A 19,667-nucleotide genomic window follows, 5' to 3' on the forward strand; every position below is an offset into this window, starting at 1 on the left:
TTATAATGTATATTGAGGCTTCATGTCTTTTCTTACGTTATCTTTTAAAGTGCATTTAAGGACTTTTCTGAAAGCCTCTGATTGGTCAAATCAGCCTGTTGTCATTGGTCTACTGCTTTCAGTGCATACTGGAAACCAAACACCATTTACCATCTAAATTTCAGCTCCGCAGGCTTTTTCAGAAATTATAAACACAATGATACAAGTAGCAACAGTGGGATCAGTTTGTCATATTAATTCAAGCCAAAATCCTCAACTTCACTTGTACATCTAGTGTGAATATACCAGGAAGTAAATATTGTTTGCTGGCAGCCAACAAACCTGCAATTGTGCAAATCTATTATAAACTTACACACATTTGTGCTGTAAAGATGTGCTCTGATTAGAATTTTAGCTTCTTATATTTGGAATGACGAAGCTGTGATGGTCTGGTGCATTTACATGCATATGAATGGACGTCAAATGAGGTGAAAAAGCGCCTTTAAGACTGACGACTCATTTTAGGCATCATAATCAACAGTGAAATCCCAACAACAGAGTTTGTAGAATTTAATCTGAGAGGAAATGATGAACAACTCAAGTATAACTTTTTACATTTATTTCGAGTAGCAGCTTGCCCATAGATAGGTGCATTTGTTGATGTTCAGAGTCTTTATTTTAAGGAACTAGTGGTTCTTTAAGCGATTAAATACAGAATGTCATTGTCCCCATTTACAGGTCTTCCTTCTTTGTTAGAAACAAAAGCTTGCGACATGCCAGTTCAGAGATAGTCCGCTCTTCTGAATCTGTCTATCATTCACCATATGAAGGTCAAACTGTCGCCTCTGACCACAAACGCTTCATGATTTTCTGAAAAATAAGAGATGTTTAGCCATTCCAGGGCTGTTTAAAGCCATCCGGCTATCCATGCTTTCCTCTCTTCATGGTTCCCACGTGGGGCCCTCCGACAGGAACGATTTCCTTTCCCTTGGAATGAGACCACAAGCCCCAAACACGTGTCCCTCAGAGGTCAAACAGGAAGGCCCCGAAGTAGCTGGAGGAGTCCTCTGCATACACAGCTGTGGGAGACGACACTGAGATGAAGATCTCATCTCCTGCTCGCAGCTCAAACAGGCCTCCCTGGTAGATGGAGTGCAGGGCGTTCTCACTGTCCGGAGACCAACATTTGGTCCCCACACCCTTCAGGAGCTGGATAGGGCGAGCGTAGGCCGTCTTCTTGTAGACGCACTGCACCACCTGATGGCTGACGGAGCCTGAGTGGTAATCGTCAACTGAGAGGGTCAGATAGCGGAAGTAGACCTGAGCGTACAGGTAGTAGCGGCCGGCTCGAGGGACGCGTAGGCGGCCGTTAGACACGGTCATGTTGTGCAGGTGGGAACCAAAGCTCTGGTTTCCCCAGGAACGAACGGGATGGCGACAGGATTGGTGAAGGTCCATCTGAGGGGTCAGGGATGTTGTACCTGGAAGATACAACACACTTAGGTCAGTTCGGTATTCAGTAGCATTGTTCAATCTTGCTTCTGAACCTGAAATCCTTCATTAAGGACGAAAGTCCACCTAAATGTTTTGCGCTGCTGAAAACAATACTCTTCCAAAAATGCTCAGCTGTGAGTGCTTCTCCAACTGTTGGAGCTTTTTAAAAAAAATAACAACGAGTGAGTCGGGACCAATAGCAAACTCCCTTTAAGCAAAGAGCATAGAATCACCAAGAGGCGACACTCTGTTGCTATTTGGAAAACAGCTACTAGATGTCGCTACTGTCTTGCGGCGGCCATTTTGGAATGAAAATTCCAATAGATCAACAGCACGGACATCTAACGTTAGACAGAATGAATTAAAATACTGAGGTAAATATGAGCTAAAATATTATATATTCATACACATCATTATAAACAACATTTTAAACCATCTCAACTAAAAGAAAAACTATTTCTAAAATGTTGACAAGACTAAGTGTGTGCGCGTGCGATGAATTTATGTCAGAATTCAATCATTTTGGAGAAAGTGGCTTCTTATATAAAAGCTTTATTAGTCTTTCTGTAACCGACAACACTGGGAAGAAATATTACAACATATATGACTGCAACAAAAAGTGTACTGTCTCTCTGTTATCAACATCCCATTTTGAAAGTCATGTTAATTTAATTTAACAAGTCAGTATTATTATGCCAGTGTGTAAACTATTAAAATCGAAGTAATTTTACCTAATAGTGACAGTACTAAGAAAATAAGTATGGTTAAAATTTAAGCATAGCATTCGATACTTTTAAACCTTTAACATATCAGCCACTTTAAACCCTCAAACAGCATTATCCGGAATTCCTTTTGAGCTAAATTTGCCTTCAACAATACAGAACATTGTGGCTTTTACCACACTATTGGATAGTTTATTGGATATTTGGAAAGAACTTTCTCCATCTTCATATGACAGATGGATAAAATAATTTTTTGGGTGTTTAAAGTTGGAAAAATTTTGATTTTCATTAAGGGAGTCTTTAAAATCTTTTTACAAAACATGGAAACCTTTGTCGAATAATATTGACAATTTTGATCTTGAAGCAGAAGAGGAAGAAAGATTTGTTTGTTATTATTACTTTTATAGTTAGTTTTTTTGTTGTTGTTAATATATCAATTAATTTTATTAACTTATTTGTTTAGGTTTTGCATTTACTGTGTTATATTATACCTTTTTTTGTTTTTCTTATGGTCATTGGTTCTTAATTGTGAAAAAGCAGAACAGTGTATTGAACCCCCCTTTGAATTTTTTTTCTTTTCCTAAATGATGTTGAACAGAGCAAGAAAATTTTCACAGTATGTCTAAGAATATTTTTTTCTTCTTCTGGAAATAGTCTTATTTGTTTTACTTTGGCTAAAATAAATAAGTTTTTAATTTTTAAGCAAACATTTAAGGAGAAAATTATTAGCCCCTCTAAGTTATATATTTACCCGATAGTCTACAGAACAAACCATTGTTTGAATAACTTGCCTAATTACCTCAACCTGTCTAGTTTACCTACTTAACCTAGTCAAGCATTTAAATGTCACTTTAAGCTATAAAGAAGTGTCTTTTAAAATATCTAGTAAAATATTATTTTCTGTCATCATGGCAAAGACTATACATATATATATATATATATATATATATATATATATATATATATATATATATATATATATATATATATATATATATATATATATATATCTGCACTGATTGTAAATCAAAGTAGCAACAGCTCACACTAAATACTATGCTAATGCTAGGTTTGTTGAATAAAATCAGCAAACAATGTAAATTAATTTTGACAACAAGATACTGCGGTGCTAGAAACTTGTGTTATTGTCGGCAAATGCATAGTTCAGACTGCGTGATTTTAGCCCAGATTTTGGCTCGCCGACAGGTTTTGAGAAATCGCCGACAAATGCCTGAAATCACAGGCAAATCGCTGCTCGTGCACGTGAGTGACAATCACACAGTATGAACTTTCAAAGACGTGATCTGAGAGAATCGCCGATGAGTCGCCGATGCCAGTGAGATATTTGGCATGCTAAATATCAGGAGCTGTCGGCGATTCAAATCATGCCGTGTGAATTGAGTTTTGACTGAAAATAACATCAGCGATCGCCCACAGCCAATGAGAGAGCAGCTTTCACTTGTGTGTGCGTGTGTGTATACCTCCTGCAGGCCAGCGGGAGGCTGGGGGAGAAGTTAACAGCGCTCTTTTTCGGTTTATTTGGACCCGCGAAATGAAGGAAAAAGTAGTGGAGGTTTGACAGGACTCAGGAGCAACCGTGTCTGTTTGACGTGTCATACAAAAAGAAATTAGTTTATTATCAACGTTGAGGAGAAATGGCTAATTCCCTTTAAACCCAGGTGAGCAAATATGTAAATTTTCTACCCCATTAAAGGCTTCTTTCTCATTATGTAGTTAATAACCGAAGATATACTACGTGTTTTTGGCTGTGAGATGTAGTTTGGACGAAGTTGTCGGCGATTCTTCCTATAGTAAAGTCATGCAATGTGCATGTCCCTGTCACCGATACATCTTGCAGTGTAAACAAAGCAGCGACGAAATGCAAGCCCAGATAGTCATGCAGTGTGAAAATATCTGTGACACGACTAGTTTGAAAATCATGCAGTCTGAACTCGGCATAAGTGAACAGGTCGTTCATAACGGAGATTCATTGACAACCGAATCACTCCCTCCGTTAATATGAGAAGTAAAATCAGGAGAGGGTGTGTGTTTCAGTAAACAGATTAGATAAAATTTAACAGGGAGGAAGGATAATACATTTCCATGCACACAAACACATGCGCTTTCTCGTTAATGCCCATGCGATCACTTATCCATCGATGTAGAAAAGTGAAAACTCCCAATCATAGATATATGTATATATGTGTGTATATCTCTGGCTCTAGATGGCCAGTACTCCACTGCACCTTGGTCTCACATTCATTTCAAAGGAGGGCTCCCCTGTACTAAAATAGCGACTCTATTGACACATTCCTCCCAATAGACAACAAGGGCGACATCTAATATAAATATATATGATTGTTTACGATAGTAAGTTGGTATGACAACTGTTTTATTTGATTGGTGGAGAATTGTTTTTTCAAAACTATTCCAGACAATGCATTTCACGTTTTTTAGGTGCAATGATGCATTCTGTGTAATTGACCCAAAACTCTGAAGTGAACAGAAATTGGGTGATTAATGACAATACAAATAGTGAGTAAGCTTTGTGTCCTAGTGAGAAGTTACATAATTTTCGACACGAAGCATACTAGCTATCCACAAACTGTACCTTATTTATGACCAAGCTTCTTTTACCTCATTTATGAGGCATTTTCTTAGCACTGATTTAAGGGCTGGGCGATTTGGCCTACAATCAAAATCTCGAATAATTAAACATTTTAACTCGATTACAATTAATGAATGATTCATTTATTTATTTTTTGCCCTCAGAGTTCACTTACAAGTTTTTTACAGTACATATACTCGCATATTACAAGTGAGAGATATTCGAATGAAGGGTGCATTACTTGATTTCAAAATAATTGAAGGAAACGCACACTATCTACTATCTACAGTATGATTACTTATTGATTGATTGAGGCATTTTTTAAGAACACGCCAAATCAAACATTTGTGTCAATCATGAACCGTACCCTGGTATGGTTTTATAGACGATTTTATAGATGTACAATGATTTACACTTAAACTGCAAATCATTAAGTGGCCACTTGAAGTTGGCTCAAAAAGGGAGTAAATCTCATTTGACTTCCATGTTAAAATGGCCAAATTGACAGCAGAAAAACCAAACCAAAAAACGGTTTGGTGTGTATAGCTAATATTACAGTTCATCACAAATCTAGGGTGAGCACTAGGGGTGTAACGATTTATCGTTGTACGATTTATTGCGATGCAAAAATGTCACAATATGCATCGTGGCGTTATGACGATTTCATTACGATACGACGTCCGTTTTCTCTTATTAGTTGAGCTGTTTGCACGTGAGCTACGGGCCACCTGCTGTCGCACGTGAGTTCAGATTGCAGCAGGAGTAATGTTAGCAGACCAAGATGAGTGGAGCTGAAATAGAGGATGGCCCATCCTCTCAAAATCAGACGTCTGGCAACATTTCGGTTGAACAGTCATTGCTTTAGACTCGTCCGCTTTTTGACACGCATACTGGATCAAACATCCTAAGTTTTAAAGTCTTCACAGTGATTTACATAACTTTGCACAGCGACAGGGATACCTCGTAATGGTGTTTAAAGAGTCACATACTGTATTTATAAGGTACAATTCACCCTTAAATATCATTCTGTCTTCATATAATGTTCCCGCCGCAAAATCACACATGACGTGAGCTGACCGTGAGCTGTTACTACAGAGGGCGGACTTTGATAGACGCGCGCGTATGGCAAGCCGTTTTAGCATTTAAACCTTTGTTCTGACTATCCATAAATATATTTAGAGATATCTCTAATTATATTTTGACTAGTCATAATTATAATTCGACTAGTCAGAATGACAATTAGATATATCTGCAATTACAATTGTACTAGTACGAAATCAGATTGGAGATATCTGCAAATATATTATGACTAGTCATATTCCTCCATTGACTTCCATTGAAAAATATTTGCAGATATCTCTAAATGAGTTTTGACTCGTCACAATTGTAATTAGAGATATCTCTAAATGAATTTAATTAAATATGAATTAAATACCTGGAAATGTGGATTTTTTTGCACACACAAAAAACGCAAGTGACCAAGCAAAGCCTTAAGCTCTTACAATTGAATAGAAAGCTTTTTTTTTGCACCTTTACTTAAATTGTTTCTTAATTTTGTCTCTGTCATTTCAATAATATTTTTAATAAGTTTTTTAATTGTTTCATTTTCCAGAAACAGGCCTGTTTAATTTATTTTCTTAAAGAAGGTTCAGTTTAACAAGTTGAAACAAAAGAAATACATAAAAAATAGTTTACTTGGTAAAATTTGCATTTCAGTTTAATTCTCAATTTTTATTCCAAATATCGGGATACATATCGAATCGTGAACATTATATCGTGATACACATTGTATCGTGAGCTGAGTGTATCGTTACACCCCTAGTGAGCCCTTTTTTTTTAAAGCTCTTCGATTTAATTTATATGAAGCCCTAAACTCTGCATAATTAAGGGTGTTGTCAACTAAGTGAGTGCTTTCTGCTCATCGCAGTCACCTCATCACAGCTAGATTCTAACTGTTGAACTTGGCAAATCTGTGCATTCATTATAATATTTCCCCAAAAGAAAGTGGAAATGAAGCTCCAATCCAATCGTCATCAATAGAGTGCAAAGGAAGGCTCAAGAATGGGTCCATCGTCCTACTTGACCAGAGATCATATGTGCCTGCAGAGTGGCCGCAGAAGTAGAAATCAGTCTAAATAGAGGGGGGTCATGTGACTTCACACAATCCAATTGAGAAAAATAAAAGATCAATCATAGATTCTGAATGTCGATTTCGATTACTTTTCGATGAATTGCCAAGCCTTAATAGACATGATTTTACCTAGTTTATGAGAGATTTTCTCAACAATGATAGAATTGTACCTTATTTATAACAGTAGTTCTTCACCATTGGAAGATCTTTACCTCATTTATGACAACAGCTCGTCAGCGTTTATCCCATTTATGACAGAGTCAACTGAATTTAACCTCATTTATGATAACGCTTCTTCAGTATTGACAGAATTTCACCTTATCTATGACACAACATTATAATATTCTGAAAATACTGAGAATATTAATATTCTGAATGATCATGATGATGATGATACATATTGAACAAAATAGGAGTAACAGGTAGGAAACGGCAGAACTTCATCTCTGGTGTTCAGAACATTGATAAAATATTAATAATACACTGTACATCTTATAATAAAGTATGTTCTAAAGTTTTAATGAAAATCTTTACACTAAACAATTTTAGACTAGATGTTTGAATGTCTTGAAGGATAGATTAAATCATGTTTGAGACTGTGGGGAAATCTACTGAGGGTTTGTTTGTGACCACAAAACATTTGCATTTGTTAAACTCATCATATTTTTTTTTTCTTTAGTTGTTTTCTTGAGATGTCGGTTCAGCAAGAAGTCAAGAAATTTGCTATGCGACTGAATTCCTAATGAAGCTGTTTGTTAAGATTGTTTCCAGATTGTTTTTTTTTTTTTTTTGCTGACATAAGGCCCCTGTAATACACACACCCAAACATGCTGGCACACTCACCCTGCAGTCCACTGTCTCTGAGAGTAAGATGAGCTGACGGCCGTGGGCTGCCAGTGGTGAGTAATTTTGTCCTTGGTGGGAAAGAAACTCTTTCTGTAAAACACAGAAAAGAACAAAGGTCATCAATAAAACAGATTGTTTTTAAGGGGAATACACTACATTTCCTTGAAAACGAAACAAAATTCTTCAGTTCAATAAAAACAGGAAGATTTTCCTTTAATTGACAAGGAAAACACTCAAATTCCAGTGGTTTCATGTTACCTTCAAAGGTGTGTTTGGAGATTATGTTTTCTGTGACCTAAAAGAGAGCAAAACATGAATGTCTTCGGTTTTGTGAGAAAATACAGAAAACAAAAGACATATTTATACTGACATTACTCATAACGCTCCTGATTCTGTTGAATAAAACTGTTACACATCTGAAGCATATCAACATTTTCCACATTTAACTCCATGTGAGAGAGACAGTTCAAGCTGTTTTCTGGAAGACAGCAGTGGAACAAAAATATCAAAGCCACAGATGAACAGGAACAAGCTCCATCATGTTTGATTTATTTGGAGTCATGTTTTTTAGTACAACAAGCCAAATCAAACATTTAATATGTGTCAATCACGAACACAGTATCCTGGTATGGTTGTGAGATTTTCTCACAATTAAGCTTTTAAAGGTACAGTGGAAGATTTTATAGAAGATGTACAATGATTAACTGAAACTTATAGGTGTGGATGTAACGTTATGTAAAAATCAAGTTGCCAACTCCTGATCTCCCTTGTTAAGGAAATACTGAAACTGCAATTCATTGACTGGCCACTTGAGGCTGGCTCCAAAAGGGAGTAAATCTCCATTGACTCCCATGTTAAAATGGCCAAATTTATAGCAGAACACAGGATTACAGCCTGGAACCACACAATGGTTTTGGTGTATATAGCTAATATTACAGTTCATCACAACTCGGGGGTAAGCAAATTTTTTCAAAGCTCCTCAGTTTAATTTATATGAAGTCTTAAATTTCTGCATAATTAAGAGTGTTGTCAATTGAGTGAACGCTATCTGCTGCTCACCGTCATGTCTTTGCAGCTAGATTCTAGCTGCTGAACTTGACAAATCTGTGCATTTAAGATAACATTGAGTGTTTCCCCTAAAGAAAATGGAAATTAAGCTAAATGAAACCTGACTCCATTCTCCAGCTCCACCCAAGTCCCACCTCTTTGCCGATTTTTGGTAACAAGGATATTATGTGCTGTATGAGAAATGATGCGCTGACAAGATGGTGACGGTTGGCCACGCCCACTTGTAGATTAATTCGAGCTTTTATCACCAAAAAAACTCTATTCTCTCTCGAATCCATTATAAACTTTGGTTTTAACAGCAGATTGTGCTGTATACTTTCAAAACATTAATATCCAGCTGCAGACCAGCAGACCCACACACGTTTCAGGACACACAATCTAGGACAGTGTTTCTCAACTGGTGGCTTGCGACTGAAAAGTGGGTCTCGGGAACATTTTCAGTGAGTCGCGGAGTGTGTGATCAATAAAACAACAAAAGTTAAATTTTTCAATTCTTTTGCTTATATCGGACTTTTATTTTGAAATGCGCGTGCGACAACCATACCGTTTGAAATGTGAAATTTCATTTAATTTTAGCTACAAATATGTCGAAGCGCAAGTACGACCCTGAAAATGTTAAGTGTGGATTTACATAAATTGACAATAAAAAAAGGCTTAAAACCTCAATGTGTCATATGTAGTGAGGTGCTTACACAAGAGAGCTTGAAACCTTCTAATTTAAAACGACATTTAGAAACCAAACATACCAGTTGCAAGAATAAACCTGTGGACTATTTTCAAAGACGACTAAAGGAGCTGAGAGCATCACAAAAGTGCCTAACGTCTTCATGTTTAAAACAAGTACAGGCACTCTGCGCATCTTACTGTGCTCACCGTGTAGCAAAGGCCCAGAAAGCCCACACAATAGCAGAAGAGCAAATAGCTGGTGATTATTATTAAAATGGTTGTGATTCTTTTAATAATTTTACTTGAATTTGCTGGTTTGTTCTGTTCAACCGGATCAGTGTTCATGTTTTATGAACAGTTCATTTTAGTTCATGGTAACTTAACTTTTCCTTACCCTAACCACTGTTTACAGTCTTTGACGTTTTTATTATGTAATATTTGTATAATTTGATACATTTTGTTAAATGACAGCAGTAAAATATAGTTTTTTTTAAGTCTTTGTGATTTTCTTATGATTTATCTGTCACTACTTGTGTATGTTAACAAATAAATACAAATAAATTATAATTCCTAAAATTATATTATAGTTCCTAAAAAAATGGGTCGCAGCTTGATGACCATGTAAAAATGTGGGTTCCATGGCCAAACCAGTTGAAAACCACTGAACTAAGACACACAATCTGGCAGGGGCAAACCATAAATGGCCATGGCGGATGATAATGTTATTAAAGTCTTCTCGGACTTGGTCAGTCATCAGCAGTATATTTTTATATATAATATTAATAAATAGCGTAGACAATAGTATATACTAATTCACAAATATGGTGATCGAGACAGACAAATGAGGAACGATGTTTCCGATCACCATTTAATAAAATAGACTGAGCATTTTTCTATCAGTCATAATACGTGAGATCAGCCATTATTAATCTGACAGAGTCAGTAGAGCACATACTCGTTTGCTCGCTTTGCTGAAGATTTTTAGAAATGATCTAAATTGGACAGGTTTATATGATTTATATAATAGATTCATTTTTAATAAGGAAATAATAGCAAGTTAATTTGTACAGGCTATAATACATCTTTATATGTAGTAAAAATATATATTTTACTCCAGCGATAAAATAGTATTAATTTTCAAATTAATTAATAGGTTTTTTATTAAAGTTTTCCCACATTAAATACTATAGTAGTTTAAAGTAAGTGATATATTGTTTTTGAACCATAAAGTACTAGTAATTTGTGGTAATTATAGTTGCAACAAATATGGTAATACAGACAAATTAACTCTAAATAATGATAAAGTAAACTATCTCAGCATTAAGATCCTGAATTAATCCTACAATTAGACGGTCTATTATGTTTTCTTTGTGTGGATATGTGAATAAAGTCATAAGTGTTTTAACTAAATATTTTTATTTACATAATTTGAGTACCAAAACTGCACAGATGTTAAAATGATTGTAACGACATAATAATGAAACAATTACTGAAATGGGAAACCCTAAACTGTTCACAGTCTAATAGCAATCGTAGTATGGACTGTCTAGATCGCCATATTTGTGAAATACAGTAGGCGGCGATAATGCTTCTTAGTAGTTAGTCGCTGTTAAACAAGAAAAAAAATAGAAGAAGACTGATCTGACGTTAACCATATCTCTGTTGCCCCTGCCTAGATTGTGTGTCCTGGATTGTCTGTCCTGAAACATGTGTGGGTCTGCAGCTGGATATATCTCTTACAAACAGCTGTACACGGCTTGCATCCAATTCCTTACAAACACCACCTGAACATAAATGAATCTTTATTAAAGTGAGGAAAGGTTTAGGTGAATTACATGTTCATAGCTTCCAAACTCAAAGCCGAGCTATGCACAAATTGCACAATATGTTCTGCCAGGTTGAGAGATTTCCCCCCAAAATGAAAATTCTGCCATCATTTACTCACCCTTGACCTGCTCCAAACAAGCTTTATATTTAGTTCTATAGAAAACAAATGATCATGTATTGTATATGTAAAATGTTGGAAACCTGTAACCACTGACATTCATAGCAGGAAAAACAAATACTATAGAAGTCAATGGTTACAGGTTTCATACATTCTTCAAAATATCTTATATTTTATTCATGTTTTGGAATGAGTCAAGGGTAAAAGATGGCACAATTTTTTCATTTTGGGGTGAACTATCCCTTTAAGCATTTGTTTAAGCATTTTTTCTCTACATTTTTATATAAACTTACAGTCAGATATATTTTAATGACTCTTGAAAATGACAGTTATTACAGATAAGTTCTGTATATTGCAGAACTTTTTGAGTAAACATGACAGTGTACACTTTTACATGTTTTAAATGACTTCTAAATCACTTATGAGAGAACAGACATCTACTGTAAGTACCCAAATTTCCCAAAAAGGCACAGATCAATGCATTCCTGAATGCTTTCGTGTGTTGAAGGTTTCCAGGGCTTTGTGGTTTCTGCAGCTTCTCCCTCGCTTGTCATGTGCATCTCTAGAGGGCTTCTGGTGTAATTGCATGTTTAATATGCTTTCATGACTACACATTACATCTTTGTAGGATAAACTTGGATAAACCTGTGCCTGCTTCCAGGCTGAGCGGAAGGGTTTGAAGCATAAGTCACAATGTTGGATTGCATTAACTGAGCATCTTTTCATGTTCTTTGATGTTCAGAATCTCTTTTACCTTAGAGATGTAGGCTTTGAGTCCTTCTGCTAGTTTAATGCACGGCTCTCCAAAGAGCTGAACTAGATCATCGGGTACATCTTGCTCTTTCTCCATAGCGTTCAGAAGACCAAGACACCTCAGCTCCTCCACCATTCCTTGTGTTCGAGCCTGTTGATGACACAGTTTTCAAATCACCAATCCACTAAAAATATACACTACCTGACAAAAGTCTTGTCACCTATCCAAGTTTTAGGAACAGCAAAAAAAAACTTGACTTCTAGTTGAACCTTTGGTATGAAAAGTGACTTATATGAAAGGCAAAAGCCTCAAGATTATGCTTATCTGACTAAAATAAAATATGATCATGCCATGATATTTAACTAGGACAGTAAGGTTTGTCTTTGCTTAGACAAAAGTCTCGTCATTTAGCAGAAATAATGTACAGTATATAGAATATAAAGTCATGGTGCAGTGGAAAAATAATTAATATTGTGTTTGACTCTCATGAGCTTAGAGGACTGCATCCATACATCTCTGCAATGACTCAAATCACTTAATATAAAAGTCATCTGGAATGGCAAAGAAAACATTCTTGCAGGACTCCCAGAGTTCATCGTGATTCTTTAGATTCATCTTCAATGCCTCCATCTCACCCCAGACATACTCAATAATGTTTATACCTGGTGACTGGGCTGGCCAATCCTGAAGCACCTTGACCTTCTTTGCTTTCAGGAACTTTGATGTGAAGGCTGAAGTATGCGAAAGAGCGCAATCCTGCTGAAGAATTTGCCCTCTCCTGTGGTTTGTAATGTAACGGGCTGCACGAATGTCCAATCCAACCATCCAACTTTGTGTGTTATTTGAGACAGTTTGTTGAATCAACTTTATTTTTTTATGTTTTTATATTTGATCTAATATTTATATCATATATAAAAAAGACACATGGATCAATGGCCTGTTTTGAAACAAAAAATTATGATTAATATTTACGATAGATAATTATTTATGTTTTTTTTTTAAGATCAATCAAAATGGCAGAGTGCAATTCAATTGTCTTAACCAAGAAAAATCTGAGATCATCCAGAGTTCCAAAGAAGCATGAAGCACATTATCCAACTGCTGGCATTTATTGTCATCACATTATTTTGACCTAATGTGTGGTCACATAGTTTTTTTTTCTGTGCCAAATACATTTTAAACTCCCCGATTCACCATTTCACTTAAAAAGTAAAAAGGGTAAGAAAAAAAAAGAGAAATATATAAAAAATAATCGTTTCTAGTAACTATCATGTTGTGCTGTGTATTCTTGTTACTAGCCTTAAAATCAGGCCTTTGGAGAACAAAGAAGTTCCCACAACAGACAGCTATTTAGACTAAGACCACAAACATTCTATGATGATAAAGTTATGAAGAATTTTATTAATCTCTGTCACTAGAAAAGCAGACATAACTAGACTGTAGAGGTCTGAAACTAAGGCTTCTGCTATTCACATTTTGCTATGGCTTTCTGTTTTCAGGATCAGGACCCCTTGAGTATTGTGTCTAACTCATGATGCGGACCAAACTGCAAAACCATTCTCCTCAAAACCACTGACCTTGAGCTCTCATAAAGCAGAGGATCTGAAAGTAATTAACATGCTAATGCAAACTAACAGCGTTCCTGTTTTAATTAAAGCATTTACGCTCATTTTTGTATAACTTTGAGGGGCACTTTCTAGACCCGTTTCTGTCTTTTTCTGATAGATACATTTTGTTGTTAGTTTTAATAAATACATAAGTTAAATTATTAAATGAGTTGTTATTTTGTTTTCACACCCAATGGGAAAAAAGCTATCTGCTCAAAAAATATAAATCATTAACACGGGGCATGTTTTAGTCAAAGATTTGACAACTTTCCCACGCATTACAAAAAGAGGGTATCAGAATACAAAAAGCACCATTCAAAAAACTGATAGGGGAGTTTGAAAACAGTACAATTACAACATAAACTTTCGTAAAGAATATTTCTAGCAATTCTGTGTGCAAAACCGAGCCTGATTCCTTTTGACTCACAACTGAAAATAACAAAGAACCATGACCTAATGCTAAATTACCACCATACCAAACTTACAAAGAGAAATAAAGCAATGCTCACACAATGAAAACTTGTAAACCTGATACTAATGACTGCATGTCAGCCTGCGGGGTAGGAAAGAGCTTTAATGCCATTCCCATATGATCTCCAGGAGGATTTGTGCTATAATAAAAGCTCCAGTACATATATTTAAAATGTTTGACAGTGCATACACAGTTTAAAATAATACAGACTTCATAAAATGTCTCATTTGTCACTGTTATTTAGAATAAAACCAATATTTAAGTGCCAGTGGAAAGTTTTACAGAAGTTTCAACTAATAAAGACACTGTATCACAAATCACCGTTATCAATAATTCTAATGTTTTTACCTGTGCCACTGACATGTTCAAGTATATGAAGAGTCCGGTGGTCGATGCAACTTGCAGGACAATCACGATGACCACAACCGTCGTCACCCACATCTTGGACGGAACTTCGAGACGATTTTTAGGCTGCACCATGATGAATGAGCTCGACTCGCTACTCACAGATTGTAAATATTCCGAGTTTCCTTCGGATGCGGCGGCATTCCTGTCGAATGAGTCCAGCACGCGCTGAGGAGGGGCTGCGGGCTCCACCGTGTCCATCTCTTACACTAACTGACCGAGTCTGATTAACTACCACCGCACACGAGAAAACCGAAAGGAAGACAGGGGGTTTAATGACGAGAATACCATCGTATTCGTGATTGACTGATGTTCCGGTGAAGCCCTCGAGTTTAAGCGTCAATGGGTTAAAAACACGGTGCTGCGCGGAATGAGAACCGAAGGAGTTTGTCGATAGACTGGTATTCAGTATCATCCGCTCTCCATCACCCTTCCGCTCCCTCTCGTCTTTTATTTGACACCGCCTCGTGACTCCTATACAAGCCCACCTGTTGAAAAACTCCATTTCACCAGTGGACACTGTTTGGTATTTAAATGGTCGTTTAAGTGATGACGGTAATTTAGTGTAAAGTAGCTTACAGAAGCAGCTATACAGAGTTAGCAGCAAGCAGGCAATAATAGACTTAAACGCTCATATTTATTCGGCAGGCCTAGGGCACATCGCAGGCAAAATAGGGATCTTTTTGAAGTTTTGCTTCGTCAAATGTGACAACTATAAAAAATTGAGTAAGGTTAGGCTATACTTCTGTTAATTTAGTTTTTATATTAATTTCAGTATGTTATTATTGGATATTATGCAAATGTTTGTATAAGATTTAATATTGTTACGTAATATTGTCTTAGATATATTTTATGAGAGACTTCCTAAGTTTACCAAACAAGTGGTTCTAATATGAGCTGCTTTGTAAACCTTAAATAAAAAAATTTAAGTTTTTTTTTTTTTTTTAATGGGCAGGTTTATACTGGCGGCTGTGTAGTTAGCACAGTTGCCTCACAGCAAAAAGGTCACTGGTTCGATTCCCAGTTGCATGAACTCCAGTTTACCCTATACAGTCCAATGATATGTAGGTAATTTGAAAAATCTACATTGGCCGCGCTTGTGTGAGCGAATGGGAGAATGTATGGGTGTTTCTCAGTGCTGTGCCCTTCCAACATATGCCAGAGTAATATGCTCAAGTTACTGGCGGTTCTTTCCACTGTGGCGACCCCTGATAAATCAGGGTCTAAGCTGAAGGACAGTGAGTGAGTACAACTGTCTGTACTGTGTGAATGGGGAAGTGTGTGTTTAACAGAACTCAGGGTTGTGTTGTCAGTGCTGGGTTACAGCAAAAAGGGTGTTTACCAGTAAATCAGTTGCTAGAGTAATTGGTGGTTCATTCCACTGTGATAAAGTAGGGAATAAACAAAAGGAATGTGGGTAAGTGTTAAATTTTTGGTTACTATACTACCAAAATCATTAAACATAAACAGTAAAACTAACTACAGATTTTTCTGGTCCTGGTCAAATGCTGGTTTGACCAGTACGAATCAGCAAAAATCAGCAAAACATTATCAAAACAAATCTTATGAGCTGTTTTTTTAGCAGTGTTAAAGAAAACTGCCCTATGACATTTTGGGATGGTTATTTTTTGGTTGCCAATAAACTAGAGAACATTCTCGAAACAACTTACTTATTTGGTTATCTAAAAATAATTAAATTGGAAACAAATGTCAACCAAGGAATAAGGGTTCAATGAGCTTGCATGAACATTAAGGTGTTTGCATCAATTTAATAGTTAACTTTGAGTAGCTAATTTACAACTATTGTTTTCACTTGTACTGCGACTACTAAAATGAACTTTTATGCTGATACCTTTGTTAAATATAGGCTAATCATAAGCATATAGTTTGTGAAATAACACTTGTTATGTTTAAGAACCCAGGTAGCGAAGAATTCTGGCCCAGATTTGGCATAAAGCTGGCACAGCAGGCATTTATTCAGCACTGGAATACAGCATGTGGGCCAAACATGGCCTGTGTTTGGCAGAGGCAGTACAGATGTTAAAAATTGAGATGTGGGCCACGTAAGTTTGGCCAGTCTTGATCCACATTTAAAATACATCAAAATAATTTTTGAGCAAAGAAATTCTACCAATCAGGTCGCTTTGAGAAAAAAACACAGCCCATAGTGTGCCTCAATGCTTCATGGGTTTATCAGTTTCATTGCAATCGTGGCACAACAACCTATCTGGCCCAGTTCAGGCCCAGTTATGAGTTAATAACTTGGCTGTGACTTGACCCAGATATGGTCCGTGTTTGGCCCGTGTCTGGAAGCCAGATTTGGTCCAGTTATGTTCTGTAATTCTCTGCAGCATGTGGGCCAAGCAAAAGCTGATTGTGTGGGCCAGAGCTGGGCCAGAGACATTTTGTTATGAGAGAAACTACACTGAAAACCCTAATGTTGTCTTTACTTACAATTATGTAAAGCTGACTTAACATAACTTAAAATTTTGCATTTTGGTCCTATCACTTAAAAATATCAGTTAATTTACCTTATGTACCATGAAAATGCATAAACTTAACATTTCAAGTGTAGCGAGCTCAAAATCAAAATTAATCCTTTATTTTCACAAATGTAGTCTTGACTGCAAAATTCTAATATGTGCAACCTTTTAAGTACAAGGTTTTTTTTTTTATTCAGAAGACAAATGGCTTCATGTATAATTATTCATTATAATGTGAATAAATGGCTACTTATTTTTTGTTTGAATTTTTTCAAAGTATATTATTACACGCACATGCATATATGCATATATATATATATATATATATATATATATATATATATATATATATATATATATATATATATATATATATATGAATGAATATATGAATGAATATAAATGAAATGTCTGTCAGTAGTACTAAGTTTGGTGAACTGAACAATTTAAGTATAGTCTACGTAAAACGCAAGTTAAATAAACTTAAATATGCAAGTTTTGGGAGACTTCATTGCTCAATTAAATTGAGGCCACGAGTTTACTCAATTAATTTAGTTCAGTCAACTTATTAGGCTTTTCAGTGTATTAGTTTTGTGGTTTATATACTGCAAGTAAAATAAATATGCTAAACACTTTATATATGTGTTATTAAAGTGGTTATATGTTACATTATTCATATCTTAATGTCTTAAGGTGAGCAATTGTTCTGTGCCGGAGTTAATTCACTGAAAAAAACGTTTATTTTGGTTATCAATAATCAGAATCTGACCGTTTTCTTTCACTTTGATAATGTCAGTTTGATGACTTAGGTCAACATAGGCTAAGTCCGACTTTCCAACTTTTAGGTTGCTTCGAGTCAAAGGTGATAGGAAGAGCACAAAAATGAAACCCCGCCTGCTACTTAGTATTTGGTTTCATTTGAAAAAACACGAGGGGTTACACGGTGGCTCAGTGGTTAGCCCTCACAGCAAGAATGTTGCTGGTTCGAGCCCCGGCTGGGTCAGTTGGCATTTCTATGTGGAGTTTGGAAGTTCTCCCTGTGTTGGTGTGGTGATTTTCCTCACGGTATAAGTGAACTGGATGAACTAAATTGGCCGTGTGTGAATAAGAGTGTATAGGTGTTTACCCAGTTGCAGCTGAAAGGGCATCCACTGAGTAAAACGTATGCTGGATAAGTTGGCGGGTCATTACGCTGTGGTGATCCCTGATAAATAAAGGGACTAAGCTGAAGGACAATGAATAAATAAATGAAAATACATGGTCAAATATTGAAATAAAAGTTCTGCTTCATGTGAACATATAAGTGACTTAATACTTGATGTTAAAAAATGTTGTAAAAGTTAGCTCCAGTGGTGTAGTGGTTAGTGTGTTGACATGTGCTCTCCGGTGCTTGCGACGACCTGAGTTCAATTCCCACCTTGAGCTCCTGTGCTATTTCTTTCCCTCTCTCTGCTCCCCAAGTTTTCTTGTCAAAACTTTCTACTGTCCTGTTCACTAAAGTGGACTTCGAAAAAAATATTATAAAAAAAAGTTGTAAAACTATTCATATTTGTTAACTAACACAATTTCTCCCTTTAATGAATATAACATAAATGCAAATTTTACATTTCCAGGGACTCATTCATTCATTCATTTTTTTGTCGGCTTAGTTTGTTTATTAATCCGGTGTCGCCACAGCGGAATGAACCGCCAACTTATCCAGCAAGTTTTTACGCAGCAGATGCCCTTCCAGCCGCAACCCATCTCTGGGAAAATTTCTAGGGACTGTTATGTTTATTTATGGTGAGTATGAAGTGTGTGAGCAGAGTGTGTTTTGCTTGATAACTTCATGTAAGCGCTGTTATTACAAAGTCAAGTACACACTCTGCTATCTCAAATCTGCTTTTTAATAACAAATCTGTTTTTTTAAAATATGTGGTTAGACTGTGTTTTGTGTTATCTTTAACTCTTAGCTCCTTAATAATAAGAATAATAAGATTTGATTAAAAGGATCGCTACATAAGAAAATACATGTGGAGTAAAGTCATTTAGCCAAACAGGAAATGATAATGAGCGGAGTTTATGCCTGCACCGACCAGAGACCCGTGATTTGTTTACCAGTAGTTTCCTGCCAAACTATTATCATCAGAATAGGCTTACATACTAATGTTCTAACATCACTCTTATTATAACAGGCTTGCAAAATCAAAGCTGCAGGCAACAGAGCTATATAGTGTGACGCTTCATGCATGGATTTATTATGTTTATTTGATTTGCTCTTCATGCAGGATGATGGTATGTAGATGATGACGAGGATGGGAGACAGATGTTTTGATTACGGGAGTGCAGATGGGGTCATGGCGGCCCCCTGATTCCCCACACCCACATATACAGCAGCTTCACGGGAGGGGCCACAAACAGCTGGAGAAGGGAATGTCGCACAAACAGCTCATTTGCAAAGGGCGGAAAACATCCAATTGATTTCCAGGTCGATTCAGTGGTCATTTT

The 19,667-nt window shown here is 36.3% G+C and overlaps 1 protein-coding gene across 1 annotated transcript; it reads right to left on the minus strand.

Annotated features, from left to right (window-relative positions):
- Positions 1-1,002: 1,002 nt before the first annotated feature.
- tnfsf10l3 (tumor necrosis factor (ligand) superfamily, member 10 like 3) lies at positions 1,003-14,772 on the minus strand. Its single transcript, NM_001042713.1, is given in 5 exon segments — positions 1,003-1,460; positions 7,778-7,870; positions 8,039-8,075; positions 12,214-12,363; positions 14,641-14,772. Coding segments are annotated over 5 exon segments (870 nt in total).
- Between the last annotated feature and the right edge of the window lie 4,895 nt (positions 14,773-19,667).

This window comes from Danio rerio, chromosome 21 (assembly GCF_049306965.1).
Source record: "Danio rerio strain Tuebingen ecotype United States chromosome 21, GRCz12tu, whole genome shotgun sequence".
Taxonomy (NCBI): Eukaryota; Metazoa; Chordata; class Actinopteri; order Cypriniformes; family Danionidae; genus Danio; species Danio rerio.